Raw genomic sequence first — 15844 nt, 5'->3', positions numbered from 1 at the left:
CCTCAGGGATCATTTCTTCTGAGGGGTAGGCAGAGAAATAGGTAGTAAAGAGGACTTTGTGCTTTAATGGTAATTGGTAACATGACTCTATAATGTTTGATTTTTCCTGGGTTGAGCAGCAGGTTCACAGCTGCTGCATATACCATAGTTCCTTTTACTAATAAAAGGAAGGTGCTACGCACTTCATTATGAACCTTCTTTATTTTTTAACACACATAAGCTTAATAGAAATACCTTTCATTTTCATGATTTTTTTAACTTGCTTTTTTTCCATGAGAGTGAGTTACCTCTTTAAAGATACTTCTCACATTAATAATGGACTATGTGCCACTATTTCTTTGAATTCAAAATTAACTAAGCTAAGCTACATCTATGATGTGTTCCTCTCATTATTTACAATACAAAAATTAGACTTTCTGCTTTCCTAAATGGTTCATATCCCTCTCTGTACAATGCTTACAATAATATTCTGCTTTTAGTAGTAAGTTGCATCAGGATATATTTTATCTGAAAATGTAATTTTATAAAGCTCATTTTCTACCCTTTAGAACTTGAGAAGTACTAAAGCAATGTCATAAATCTAGATTTTAGACTATGGTATACCTGGTTGCTTCCAGCCAAGCTTTATTCTGAAATTAAAAGTTACCTTTAATAGCTAATACCTTATAAGGAAGAAATTGACCAATTTTTTAAATCTTTTTGCTCGATTTTTGAATCAGCTTTTTACTTAAACTTTGATGTGCCATTTCAGATCTGTATCCTTACTAGGTAGATTATTAATTAATAAATACAGTTAATTCTTGTTACATATGGTAGTTACGTTCTGTGTAGTCAACTCAAACACTGAATCAATGAATACTGAACCATTGCTTGTAGGGGAAATACAGGGTTAGGTTTCTTTGAACCCCACGTCACATCTTCATCAACTGATCAATACATAACCTTGTTTTGTGTGTGTTTCTGTTTAAAGACACCTTATTTAATGTCTGTTGTTGATTCATTAACATTGAACTCACGGCCAACAGCGTCATAACTCATGCCTGAATGAAGCTTATCTAAAGCACATATTTTCTCTTTAAGTCCCATCACTGTCTTCTTGCACTTAGGAACAGTAGACAGCGCTTTAGCACTATGCTTGGGGCCATTTTAAATAGTGAAGTCACCAACAGAAGCACAATTATGCAAAACAAACAAACAAAAAACTCATAGCATTAAACAGACTGCACGAAATACACTTGTTTATACTATGAGAGCTTGAAACGAGGCCGTGTCACCAGGCTGGAGCTCAGCTGGAAACATGTGTTAGAAGCTACTCAGATTTTTACCACTCTGCCTACACATGTCTGCACATGACTGCAAAAGCAGGGGAAGCATTGGTTTTTGTGTTACAAATAAATGTTAGCAAGTAGGTATATGGAATCTGAATAATGACAATGAATTGTACATGTATGTATATGTACAATGCATTCTATTTACATAAGGGATAATAATTTCTTAGTTCAACTCAGACCTAACTATATAGCAAACTAAACTGTTGTCTGAAGTTAGGTGCAAGTGATGAAATGCAAGACCATGAAGTATAAAATCTTTTAGTTTATTGTTGAATGATTGACTAATTGACATGCATGATTACCATATGCATTTCTCATACCAACTTAACACAAAGAAACAATAATATTAACCCTACTTTTTAAATTCCATCTCTCACTCCTTTCTCCATCTTAATGATTCTTCTTTCTTGCTATTCTTCAGTGCTAAGTCCCATTTCAATTTACCATGCATAGTGATCATGCCTTTACTATACATTTATTAAATAACTTACCCACCAGCCACTATCTGTTGAGTACTCTCTGTTTTTATCAAAAGAGATATTTGTAAAAAAACAACACAATTTTTCCCCTGAGGTGGTCATAATCTGGAGAAGGTAAGCAGTAATTATACTATGTTGATAAATGTTTCAGAAAACCATAGAGAAGGCACTATGAAGGCCACAAAAGAGAAATGTCGAAGTTAGTTCAGGGGTGGAAGGAAGCTTTGCTTCCTTGAGGCATTTTGACTGAGTTTACAAGAAGTATCTTAGTGAGTCAGATCATAGTTTGGATTTTACCTAGTTCCCCTTTTAATTTTGAGGACACTGCTGAGTGCGGAGAGACTTGAAATTATTTGTCTGACATTTGAGGAATTACCTCAACAGTATCTGCCAGTAGAAGCACTCCTGAGCTTGAGTGCCTTATGTATAACCAGGTAGTAAAGGGAGGACTGGTGGAGAATGAGATTTCTGCTCTTTGTCTTTCCTCTTGAGATTTAAGACTTTTAATAATCTTGAAAAATGTCACGAATAGCCACAGAAACTCTTAGTTCCTTTTTTTAAATGTAAAAACCATTATCCACAAGGTATACTTTTCTTCCTGGTTTAATTCAGCAGTTTTTCAAATTGTGTACGTAGGTTTTTACTTACAGATTGTAATGTAATTCTTATATGAGTTATTTTTTAATATACATCTGCAGGTCACTAATAAGGGGACTATATCTTCGTTTGGCCTAAGTCCAGCAATCTGAAAGTTGGAAGGTAAGAAGCACTTCGCACCATATTCAGAAGTTCTGTTTTTGATCAGAGTTGACATTATTGAGTCAGAATCCAGAAAAGTAACCTCACTTGTGACACTGATAGGAGTCCAAGGGAACAGAAAAAAATATGTATCAAGAAGAATGAAAAAATTTTCAAAATCTTTTGACCTACTCTTGCTTATTAGAGCAGGGTTCAAGGATTCTTGTTTATTTTGAATTCATAATCTGACTTTAAAAAAAAATATATTGGAGTCTTCTTTTTTTTTTTTTTTTGAGACGGAGTCTCGCTTTTTCGCCCAGGCTGGAGTGCAATGGCACAACCTCAGCTCACTGCACTCTCTGTCTCCCAGGTTAAAACAATTCTTGTGCCTCATCCTCCCTGAGTAGCTGGGATTAATTACAGGCACTTGCCACCATGCCTGGCTAATTTTTGTATTTTTAGTAGAGACAGAGTTTTGCCATGTTGACCAGGCTGAATTCAAACTCATGACTTCAGGTGATCTGCCCGCCTTGACTTCCCAAAGTGCTGGGATTACAGGCATGAGCCACCATGCCTGGCCAGGAGCCTTCTAAATGCAAATATATGTTGTTCAAGTAACACCTTAGATTATTTTTTTCGTCTTTGCCCCATAAAAGATCTAAGCTCACATATTAACTTGTGATTCATGACCCAGAGATCTCTGTAGTTTTATCTGAGCTTCATTTTAAAGTTGCAGTCGTATCCCCAGATTTATAATTGTATTGATAAGGTGAAATAAGTTTATGATGGCTTTTATACATATAGATGCACTGCATTAAGTAATGCCATTGTTTGACTTGTTTTTATGTACAAAGCCCATCAAAACTATAAATTTGAAGAAGAAAACATATTCTTATATAAATCTAATAAAAGGAGCTATAACATCAACGTTCAGAGAGGTGCTATGTCATTTAAGTTCATCCAGGTTGGTGGCCTCTCTGAGAACTATCCAAACCTAGTAGATACAACCTAATGTTTATTTTGGTCCTTATAATTGCATTTTTCAAAACTAAACTATAATTTTTTAATATTTTTTTCATAACATTGTGTTTGGGATTTTGAGTTCTTTGTTTGAACTGTTTTAACACAAGCCTCAGGAATAGTGTTCAAGTATCTGTCTTTTATCAGTTAGAAAACTTAATTAACTATTAACTATTATCAATTTAAGGTAGAGGTAGAGATTTCATCATCTTACTTCTAGCTATCTGTGTCACAAATGTTGGTTTGTATATATATATTTTTTTTTTAAAAGGCACTAGACTTAGAAATGCCAAAGTCATTAATTTTCTTTATTTTCAGAAACAATTTAGTGTTCATGGTACGAAGTGTTTCTAAATTGAAACACTTTCAGATTAATGGATTTAGGATAACTGGTTGCTCTTTTCTATAAGTAGTAATAACGAGATATGGCTTCAGCTACATATCAGATACCAGATCTCACTCCCTCTTCCTTTATTTCATTCATCCATTCATTCAGCAAATGTCTTTTGAGCACTGAAATGCTCCAGACACAGTGCATGAACCCTGAAGATGCAGGCAAATTGCATAACCCAAGCAAAGGGCCAGAGATGAGCAACAGCATGGTACATACCCCAAACTAACAAGTTCAATATGGCTAGGATATATCATTTAGACGGAAGAAGGATAGGTTGGTGTAGGAGGAAACATAATAAATTATGAATTTAGAGATGTAATCAAATTACGAAGGGTCATGAAAGCCTTGTGCAAGATTTTGAGTTTGATCTCCATAGAGTCATATAATTAAATTAATTTTAGAAAGCTCATAGAGTCTGCAGTGTGGAAAGTAGATTAGAAGAGAGCAGGCCTGGAGGCAGAGAGATCATTTGGGAGACTTTGCCAGGACAGAGAAAATGGTGCTCTGAACTAGGATGGTGGCAATGGGAATGGAAAGTAGACATTTAAGAGAAAATTTAAGAATACTTATTTAGTTCAGACATTCCTTAAAGAATGAGCCTAACCATATTCTTGATCATATAATTAAGGTCTATTCCTTCTCAAGGACAGCTAAGTAAACTAATAATTGATTCTAAGTGATGTAATTGAACGGTTCAAAGCAGTTATTCGTCATTAGAAATAATTGATACTGGTCAGATAATACCTACCGAGAGCCAGTCCCATTAATTATCATCATAATTATAATAATAGCATTTAAGCCATATTCTTTCTCAGCATTTCCTATGTTCCAGTTTTATAGTGCTGAATATTTTAAATGGTTTATATTACTTAATACTCACAATAGCGTTACAGGTAGATATTATTGTTACCTCCATTTTACAGGTGGAGACCAAGGCTTAGAGAAGTTAAGTACTTTGCCTAAAGTACTTAATGGTAAAGCTGTTAATTGGAACCCAGTGACTTTTTATTTACTGGCCAGCTGAGATTAGAACCCAGCTCTATCCTGCATTATTATTTATAAGACTTTTATTTTTGTTGGGGTTCATTGCTAATATTCTGTACAACTTCATTTTAGCCCGGTCTTGCATATAATCATATTTCTGCATAAATAAGAGAAGCTAGAGTTTGAGTGAGCACATAGTGAAGAATATTGACTATTTGTTTTTTTCTTTCCAATTAGTTAGGGTAAAGCAAGTGTGAAGGGAAGTGGATGGTAAGGCATTTTGAGGAGGCAATCAAATATGTTTTTTTCTAATTATGTATTTCCAAGCCAATAATTTCTTTGAAGAAGAATGTTTTAAGCATGTTTCTTTACCATGGTAGGCCAGTAGGTACAGAGAAAATAATATTAGCTCTTTATGTCAGCATAGGTAACAAAGCCTTAAAAAATTCACAGCTGAATGAGACAGTGAAGGCCATTGACAAGAGAGGTTGCATTACTTCAACCAGGGCTACTGCAGTGAACCAGAAAAAGAACCGTGTTCTAGACTTCCATCCCCAGGCCACATCTTAACTGACTCTTGAGGGCAGTTTAGCTGTCCAGGAAGAACTGGATTGCTAACTCTCACTGATAATTTTGCAACAGTGACAATAAAGAATGAATTTTAAAAAGAAAAATTTGTCTCCCTAAACTATTGAACTCCAGAAAAAGTAGTATTTACAATCTTTGCTTTAAGAGAAACCAGTAAAAAAAGAAAAAAAAAGCCAGGCAAATAAATGAATAGTGTCCCTTTGAATGAGAATATTTTCCTACTTGCAAAATAATATAATGAAAATATTTTTGTTTCTATGACTTTGTCTTAACACTTTGTGTAGCATCAGCTTCTGAGAGATAATCGAGCTGAAAGAGGACATAAGAAAAATTGTTCTATGAAAACAGCCAGCAGGTAAGCAATTCAAAATCACTTTTGATTCATTCATTTTCTTTTTTCTATGCCTATAAGAATGGAATGAATTGTTGTTAGGTTGCCTTTGGTTCTAAAAAGTCAGCTTAAAATATTTTATGTGTTGTTTATTGGAATCTATTTTAGGATTACTAGTAATGAATAAAAATATATTTTATTTATATTTTTTAAACTTTTAAAAAATAATTAATTTTTAAAATAAAATATTTATCTCCCTTAACTATTGAATTTTAGATCAACATTTACAACAATAATTCATTTTTAATCTAATAAATGGGCTTAATCTCTTTCCCTAAACTTAAGTGGCATTTAGACCTTATGAGAGAGAAATATGTATATTCTCATAACATATAAATGAGTAAAGACTGGGAAGAAAGTAGTCTCTTTTAAAGAGTGCTTTTAGAATCTTGTTCATTTTTTCCAATGTTGATTTTTTTCCATAATATCAGGAATTTCCCCCGTTTGTTTTTTAGACAATATGTTTTCAAATTTTGCAAATGGGGTTTCTGAAGACTTAATTTTTGTTTAGATGAAAATGGCTACCCTTCTTCTCCGAATGTTGATTAGAAAAACTGCCCTGATATTTACATTTGTTTTATCCTTGAGAAGGGACAACTGACCTCAGCAGCCACCATTGCATCCCATGGCTTCCCAGTGATAGTGTGCTGTCCACTGACTTTAACATTCCCAAGTAACCAAACTACAGCTTCAAAGTGCCATGTTGTGCAGATAAATGTCAACTGAGATCCCACTGGGTGTCTGCAGAAGCAAATGCAAATCCTACCTAGCATACCTAATATAGACAATCAAAAATCACCAAACGTAAAATGAGATAATTCGCTATCAGTGATAGTCAACATAAACGACTAAGAGATTTTCTCCTAAGACTGCCAGATCCTAAAATTATAAGGTATAGATTATAAAATAACTATGGATGAGACATTTGTAGAAATAAAATGAACAAGCAACAAATCACTATAAAGATGAATCAGTAAGAAGTGAAAAATATATATAATTTTTAGAAATAGGAAATGTGATTGTTCAAGAGATAATTAGTGAAATGAAAGATACATCTGAAGAACGGACCAGAATATAGTATAAAAATTCAAGGAGATGAGAAACTGAAGGAGTACATAAGAGACATAGAAGATCTGTAATACAGTCAATCATATAGTCCTTGATCAAAAGAATAGAATAGCTGAAAAAAACATGAAATTTAATGAGATAGTCGCTAAGAATTCCCAAACCTGGTAAAAGTTATAAACCCATAGATACAGATACAAAAAGCACAGTGAATAACATGCACGATAAGTAAAACGAAATCCACACCTAATAATATACCATAGTAGACCAAAAGCGAAGACAAATGTTAAAAGAATCAAGATAAAAGGCAAATTATCTACAAAGGAATGACAATGATGTATCAGATTTCTCAGTAGCATCAGTGAGGCCAGAAGACAGTGGAATCATCCTCATTGTGCTGCATGAAAATAAATTGTCAACCTAGAACTATGTACCTGGAAATCCATCTTTCATGTACAAAGATGAAGTAAAATAATTTTAAGATTTTCAAAAAGAGGGAATGTTTACAGACCTTTGTGAAGAAGTTTTAAAGGGTGTATTTCAAGAAAAGTCCCAAGGAAGGTCTGAGAGGCAAGAATGAATAACGAGCCAATATACTGATTAAAATGTTTATGTAAATAATCATTGCTTATATAGAGATAATTGTAATAATGTCATTTGTAGGACGTTTTAATTTTTTTTTTTTTTTAATTTGAGACGGAGTTTCTCTCTTGTTGCCCAAGCTGGAGTGCAGTGGCGCAATCGCCACTCACTGCAACCTCCGCCTCTCGGGTTCAAGCAATTCTCCTGCCCCAGCCTCTCAAGTACCTGGGATTACAGGCATGTGCCACCACGCCTGACTAATTTTGTATTTGTAGTAGAGACGGGGTTTCACCATGTTGGCCAGGCTAGTCTCGAACTCCTGACCTCAGGTGATCTGCCTGCCTTGGCCTCCCAAAGTGCTGGGATTACAGGCATGAGCCACCGTGCCCGGACAATTGGTAGGACTTAGAGGCAATCTGAAATAATGGACAAAACAAAAAAAAAAAGAAAAGAAAGAAAATAAAAGAAAATAATGGACAGCAATAGCATGTGAAGTTTGCAGGGTCGGTGATTATAGTGAAAGTCCAATATAAGGTCCTTGAATTGTTTAAGATGTCTAACTCATTAGTCAGTCAAGCATTTGACACTTGATAAGACTACATTAAGTATTCATTGGTAAAATATCTAAATAACTTCTAAGTCAATAGAAACGGAGTATATAATTACCAAACCAGTGGAAGGGGGGAAATGGAATTAAAATATTGTCCCCACCCCCAAATAATCCGTTTTTTAAAAAGTGAGGGGCATGACAATGTATGCCTATAATTAATTCCAGCACTTTGGAAGGCTGAAACAGGAGGATTGCTTGAGGCCAGGAGCTCGAGACCAGCCTGGGCAACACAGTGAGATCCCCATCTCTGCCAAAAAAAAAAAAAAAAAGTGAAAAGAAAAAGCATTGAGAAAATAAGATACATACAAAACATAAAGTTAGACAATTGAATCATACACATAAACACACACAGACACAAATCAGTAATCACAGGAAGTATTTATGGTTGGCTGGGCGAAGAGGCTCACACCTGTTAAGCCACAGCACTTTGAGATTACTTGAGACAAGGAGTTTGAGACCACCATGCGCAACATGCAAGACTCTGTCTCTACAAAAAAAAAAATTTTTTTTTAAATGGTCTGTGGTGATGCATGTCTATAATCCCAGCTACACAGCAGGCTGAGGCAGGAGGACTACTTGAGCCTAGGAGTTGGACCTTACAGTGAGCCATGATCATGCCACTGCCCTTCAGCCTGGGCAACACAGTGAGACCCTGTCTCCAAAAAAAAATAGTTTTTTAAAAATTAAAATGAAATAAAATAATTTATGATTAGACATGTCACTTAAAAGCAGAACTAATTAGATTGGACTTATTGGAAATATCTAGTATATGTTCTTTATAAAAGACACACCTGAAATATGGCAGGGAAAGGTGGAAAACTAAAGAAGGAACAGGATATATGCCAGATGCATTATAAAGAAAGCTCTCATACCAAAGTGATTTAGGAAGAAAAACTTTTCCAAGTTTTAAAAAGTCATTATTTTATGATAAAAGATTCAACGTATAGGCACTCAATTAAATAACCTCAAAAATGTATAAAGCAAAGAGCAATAGGAGTACATGGAGAAACTCACTAACCCACTATCATAACACTCTTATTATTGATAGCTTAAGCCACCCAGAAAATTTATAAACGGAAAATTTCTGTAACACAAAATTAGCAAGCTGAAGTTAGTAATATTATATAAAACCTTGCATCCAAACTGGTAGAAAAAACACACTTGTCTCAAAGACACATAGAACACTACAAAATTAATCACTTACCAGGCCATAAAGCTAGTATCAACAAATTTTAGTGAATATGGATCATAAAAAATATATTCCTTTACTGGAATATGATTAAGTTAGCAATTGGTACCAATTTTTTTTTTTTTTTTTTTTTTTAGGTTACAGTTAAAGGCTGGGCACGGTGGCTCATGCCTGTAATCTTTGGGAGGCCAACGCAGGTGGATCACGAGGTCAGGAATTTGAGACCAGCCTGACCAACATGGTGAAACCCCGTCTCTATTAAAAATACAAAATTAGCCAGACGTGGTGGCATGCACATGTAATCCCAGCTACTCAGGAGGCTGAAGCAGGAGAATTACTTGAGCCCAGGAGTCGAAGGTTGCAGTGAGCCAAGATCACGCCACTGCACTACAGCCTGGGCGACAGAGTGAAACTCTGTCTCCAAAACAAAAAGTTACAGTTAAAAAGTACACTTCTGGATACAGTGGCTCATGCCTGTAATCCCAGCACTTTGGGAGGCTGAGGAGAGCGGACACCTGAGTTCAGGAGTTCGAGATCAGCCTGGCCAAAATGGTGAAACCCTGTTTCTGCTAAAAATAAAAAAATGTGCCAGGCTGGGGGACCCCGCCTGTAGTCCCAGCTACTTGGGAAGCTGAGCCAGGAGAATTGCCTGAACCCGGAAGTCAGAGGTTGCAGTGAGCCAAGATGGGGCCATTGCACTCCAGCCTGGGCAACAAGAGTGAAACTCCGATACACACACACACACACACAAAGTATTCTTCCAAGCAACTCATGTATCAGAAGCAGCTTTATTAATATCAAGACATGTGGGTTACAATTAGATGGTAATTGGAGGAAATTCTACTGCCTTAAATGTTTACTTACATTAGAAATTCAGTCCCAGCTCCTGTTACAATCAAGTTTCTGAACTATAGGATTACTGCTGCCTCCCTGAAGATCAACCCAGCAGAAATTTAGAAAGACAAAATACATAGGAAACTTCAAGAAGCCCTTGGTATTATAAGTGCTATCTTCAACTTATGTATGTAAAGCAGGGTGGCTTTGACTTGAGACAGGAGGCAATCTGGCCTGGCTGAGAGAGAATAAAATATGAAATACAGGGTAAACCTTTGGAGTTCTGTACTTTCTCATCATTAGCCATTGCCTTGGGAGAACTGTTGTCTGCCCCACACAAAGACTCAGACCTCTGGTCTAAGTGTCTTCCGAAATAAACTCAGTAGTTCACAGTGCTGTTTTTGAGGAACTTGATGGAACTGTGTGAAAGATTATAATGTCCTTGCTGCAGCTCCTCTAAAACCCAGTGCTGAAGAATTAGTTCTGCTTCTCTCTGGGAGTGAGAAGAGGGAAAAGGTATTCTCCTAACCAAAGGGGTTATTTCATGGGGTGGGGTGTGATGACTGTGGTTTTCTGGTGCCAGGGCCTGTCTACTCTAAGGCTCACAACCCCAGTTGCTTTTCCCATGCCATTGCCTGACAGACTAGCCAATATTCTCAGAGGAAGATGAACTCATAGGCCGAGATAAGACATTTGAAAAGGCCAGGCACAGTAGCTCATACCTGTAATCCCAGCACTTTGGAAGGCCAAGGCGGGAGGATCACCTGAGCCCAGAAGTTCAAGACCAGCCAGTGCAACATAGTGAGACTCTGTCTCTATAAAACATTCAAAAACTAACTGGGCAGTTGAGGCTGCAGTGAGCCATGATCATGCTAGTGCACTCCAGTGTGGGCAACAGAATAAGACCCTGTCTCAAAAAAAAAAAAAAAAAGAAAAAGAAAAAAGACATTTGACAAGAACAGCCTTTTCAAAAGAAAAGCAATCAATTGGATTACAGATTCCAATAGAAGCAGAAATGTTGGCACAAGAGAATCAACAAAACTGTAATTAGCATGATACATATTAACCAAAATAGATATAGGAAGACATTCACAATACGAAGCAAGAAAAAGAACACATAATTAAGAACCAGATATTTATCTAAGTCTTAAGATATACGTAACTGGAGAGATACACCTTGTTCATGGGTCAGAAGACTCAATATCTTAAGATCAGTATTCTCCAAATTGTCTAGATTAAATACTATCTAAATCAAAATCCCAGCAGACAATTTTACAGAAATAGATAAGCTAATTCTAAATTTCATATGGAAATGCAAAGGACTTAGCCCAAAGAACTTTGAACAAGAAAAATAAAATTGAAATGCTAACACTACGTTATTTGAAGACTTTATTATAAAGCTGTATTAATTAAGACAGTCTAGTAGAGTCAGACAAGGACATTTCAGTCAGTGAGGGTTCACATATATGACAGTGGTCCCAGAAGATTACAGTACCATACTTTTACTGTGTCTTTCCCATGTTTAGTTATGTTTGGATACACAAATACTTACCGTCTTATTACAGTTGCCTACAGGATTCAGTACAGTAACATGCTATACAGGTTTGTAGCCTAGAAGCAATAGGTTACACCATATAGCCTAGCAGATTTGTATCCTTGTTATTAATTGATGCCTGACTACATTTATATGAAGATAGAAAAACAGATCATTAGAGAGGAATAGAGGTCAAGAAATACAACCACATGTACAAAGACAACTAACTGATTTTCACCAGTGTACAAAGTCAATGAAGAAAGTTTGATAGTCTTTTCAACAAATAGTACTGGATCAAGTATATTGTCATTTGCAGAAAAAAAAATATATTTTCAACCCACACCTAACACCGTACAGCATGTAATGGTTAATTTTATGTGTCAACTTGACTGGGCTAAGAGAAGCCCAGATAGCTGGTCAATGAATATTTCTGGGTTTGTCCGTAAGGGTGTTTCTGGAAGAGACTAGCATTTGAATCAGTAGACTGAGTAAAGATCTCTCTTATGCAGATGGACATCATCCAATCTATTAAGGGCATGAATAAAACATAAAGGCAGAGGAATGGCAAATTTATTTTCTCTTCTTGAACTGGGAGATCCATATTCTCTTGCCCTTAGACATCAGCACTCCTGGTTCTTGGACCCACAAACTCAGATGAAGTCTTACCCCATTACTCCCTAGCTCTCAGCTGAATTACTCCACCAACTTGCCTACTTCTCCATTTTGCAGATCACAGATTGTGGGACTTCTCAGCCTCCATAATCACATGAGCCAATTTCTATAGTAAATATATTTATGTGTATATATCACATAGAAAACAACCCACATGGATAACAGACCTAAATGTAAAGCCTAAATGTATAAAACCTCAAGAAAACACAGGAGAAAATCTTGGCAACTTTGGTGTGTTTACAGGCCAGGTTCTTCAGAGAAACTGAGTTCATATAAATAAATATATATACACATATATACACATATACATCTATATGGGAATATATCCATCCTATATATACCTATACCTCCTATATATTCGTATACATATGTACATATATCACCTCTATACACACATATATGCACACATATGTTCGTATGTGTATACACATACATGTGTATATATATGCATGGGTGTACAGATGTATACACATGCATATGTATGTGTATATGCACATGCATATGTGTATGCATCTATACACGTGTATAGATGCATCCTATATACATATATATAAATAATTATATATAGAAAGATTTATTTGAAGGAATTGGCTCACACAATTACAGAGCCTGAGAAGTCCCAAGGTCTTCAGCTGACAAGCTGGAGACTCAGGAGAACCAGTGGTGTAGATCTAGTCTGAGTCTGAGGGCCTGAGAACCAGGAAAATCTGTGATGTAACTTCTAGTCTGATAGTCAGCAGACTCAATACCCAAGAAAAGCCAATTTTTTAGCTCCAATCCAAAAGCAGGAAACTGATGTTCAATCTAAGTAGTCAAGTAGGAAGAGGTTCCTCTTACTCATCCTTTTTGTGTTCTAAAAAACAATTGATTGGAAGAGGCCCACCCACAATTAGGAGATAAATCTACTCAGTGTACCAATTCAAATTTAATCTCATCTGGAAACACTCTCACAGACATAGGCACAGTAATATTTGACCAAGTGTCTGGGGACCTCGTGACCCAGGCAAGTTGATTCATAAAAGTAACCAACATACGTTGGCTTCAGCAAAGATTTCTTTGATAAAACTTCAGAACACAATCCAGGAAAGAATAAATTGATAAATTGGAATTTATGAGAATTTAAAACTTACATTCTTCAAGCCACAGTTCAGAAAATGAAAAGCCACAGACTTGGAAAAAATGTTTGCAACCACATATCTTATAAAACATTTATATCAAGAATGTGTAAAGAACTCTGAAAACTCAATGTTAAGAAATCAATCCAGTTAAACAATAAGGAAAAGTTTGAATAGACACCTAACCAAAGAAGATATGTAAATGGCAAATTGCATATGCAAAGATGTTAAACATCACTACTCATTAGGAAGCAAAATCTGACCCTCTCTCTCTCTCTCAGTTTACTTATCAATAAAATAGAGAAAATGATAGTACCTACCTCATAGCATTGTTTTAAGGAATAAACAATAATAAATAAGTGAATGTTAGCTGTTATTATGACTATATTATTATTGTTTCTATTTTTATTGTATGTTTCCTAAGCACTTGGTCTTGGTTTTTTTTGTTTTTTGTTTGTTTGTTTTTTGGGCTACTGGAGGCAGGGTCTCACTCTATCTCTCAGGCTAAAGTGCAGTGGTACAGTCATAGCTCATACATAGTCTCAAACTCCTGGGCACAAGCAATTTTTTTATTTTTTGTAGAGATGGAGTCTCACTGTGTGCTCAGGCTGGTCTTGAACTCCTGGCATCAAAGAATCTTCTTACCTCAGCCTCCGAAAGTGCTGGGGTTATAGGCATAAGCCACTGTGCCTGGACCTAGGCACTTGTTAAGTTGAATTTTTCTATCACATTATTTTTGTACATAGTTTAGAATGTTAAATTGTTCTATAAACTTAAAACGAAATACAGTGGGTCCCTGCCCTATTCTTTACCATTCTCTAATTTCACTCTTGAAAGGAAACTACTCTCAACTGTTTTAGCTATGTCTTCTGTTGACCTCTGTATTTCTAGTATTGCATATTTATATTGCTGTTTCTTGAACTTTTCAGTTTAATAGTGCCTGTTGACTTTTTAAAAATTCATTTTATTTTAATTTTTGTGGAGACAGAGTAGGTATATATATGTATGGGGTACGTGAGATGTTTTGTTACAGGCAAGCAATGCATAATAATCACATTATGGAAAATGGGGTAGCCATCCCCTCAACCATTTGTCCTTTGTATTACCAATAATCCATTTAGACTTGTTATTTTAAAATGTATAATTAAATTATTATTGACTATAGTTACCTGTTGTGCTATCAAATGCTAGGTCTTATTCATTCTTTCTATTTGTTTTGTACTCATTAATTATCCCACATCCCTGCTACCCTCCCACTCCCCTTCCCAGTCTCTGGTAGTCATTCTTCTAGAACTGGTTATCTCCATGAGTTCAATTGTTTTGATTTTCAGATCCCCCAATTAAGTGAAAAGATGATGATACCCCATTGTGGTTTTGATGTTTGTCTTTCTGTGCCTGGCTTATTTCACTTAGCATAATCAATTCCAGTTCCATCCATATTGTTGTAAATGACAGAAAACCATTATTTTTAGTGGCTGAATACTACTCCATTATGTATATGTATCACATTTTCTTTATCTGTTCATCTGTTGATGGACACTTAGGTTGCCTCCAAATCTTGGCCATTGTGAACTGTGCTGCAACAAACATGGCAGTGCAGGTATCTCTTTGATACACTGATTTCCATTCTTTTAGGTACATACCCAGCCATGGGATTGCTGGATCATATAGTAGCTCTATTTTTAGTTTTTTGAGGAACCTCCAAATTTTTCTCCATAGTGGTTGTACTAATTTACTTTCCTGCCAACAGCATTAGAGGGTTCCCTTTTCTCCACATCCTTGCCAGAATTCGTTATTACCTCATTTGGATATAAGCCATTTCAGCTGGTGTGAGATGATATCTCATTGTGGTTTTGATTTGCCCTTCTCTGATGATCAGTGATGTTGAGCACCATTTCATATGCCTGTTTGTCACTGTATGTCTTCTTTTGAGAACTGTCTATCCAAATCTTTTGTCCATTTTTTAAATAAGATTATTAGATTTTTTTTTTCCTGTAGAGTTGTTAGAGCTCCTTTTTTTTCTGGTTACTAATCCTTTGTCAGGTGGGTAGTTTGCAAATATTTTCTCCCATTCTGTGAGTTGCCTCCTCACTTTGTTGATTGTTCCCTTTGCTGTGCAGAAGCTTTTTAATTTGATGTGACCCCATTTGTCCATTTTTGCTGTGGTTGCCTTTGCTCATGGGGATTACTCAAGAAATTTTTGCCCAGATCAAAGTCTCCAGCTATTATTGTATTGGGGCCTATATCTCTCTTTAGCTTTAATAATATTTGCTTTATATGGGTGCCCCAGTGTTGAGTGCATATATATTTAAAACTGT

At 35.8% G+C, this 15844-nt stretch overlaps 1 protein-coding gene across 1 annotated transcript in view; it reads left to right on the top strand.

Annotated features, from left to right (window-relative positions):
* The window catches only part of GPATCH2 (G patch domain containing 2), a 200168-nt gene that overhangs the window by 130608 nt on the left and 53716 nt on the right, over positions 1 to 15844 (top strand). Inside the window, exon 8 of the mRNA XM_011929437.1 lies at positions 5819 to 5889. Coding sequence (XP_011784827.1) covers positions 5819 to 5889 — 71 coding nt within the window. The remainder of the gene's footprint in view (positions 1 to 5818; positions 5890 to 15844) is intronic.

This window comes from Colobus angolensis, unplaced genomic scaffold (assembly GCF_000951035.1).
Source record: "Colobus angolensis palliatus isolate OR3802 unplaced genomic scaffold, Cang.pa_1.0 Scaffold81, whole genome shotgun sequence".
Lineage (NCBI taxonomy): Eukaryota > Metazoa > Chordata > Mammalia > Primates > Cercopithecidae > Colobus > Colobus angolensis.
The sequence above is the reverse complement of the archived record's forward strand: the minus strand, read 5'-3'. Positions and strand labels throughout refer to the sequence as shown.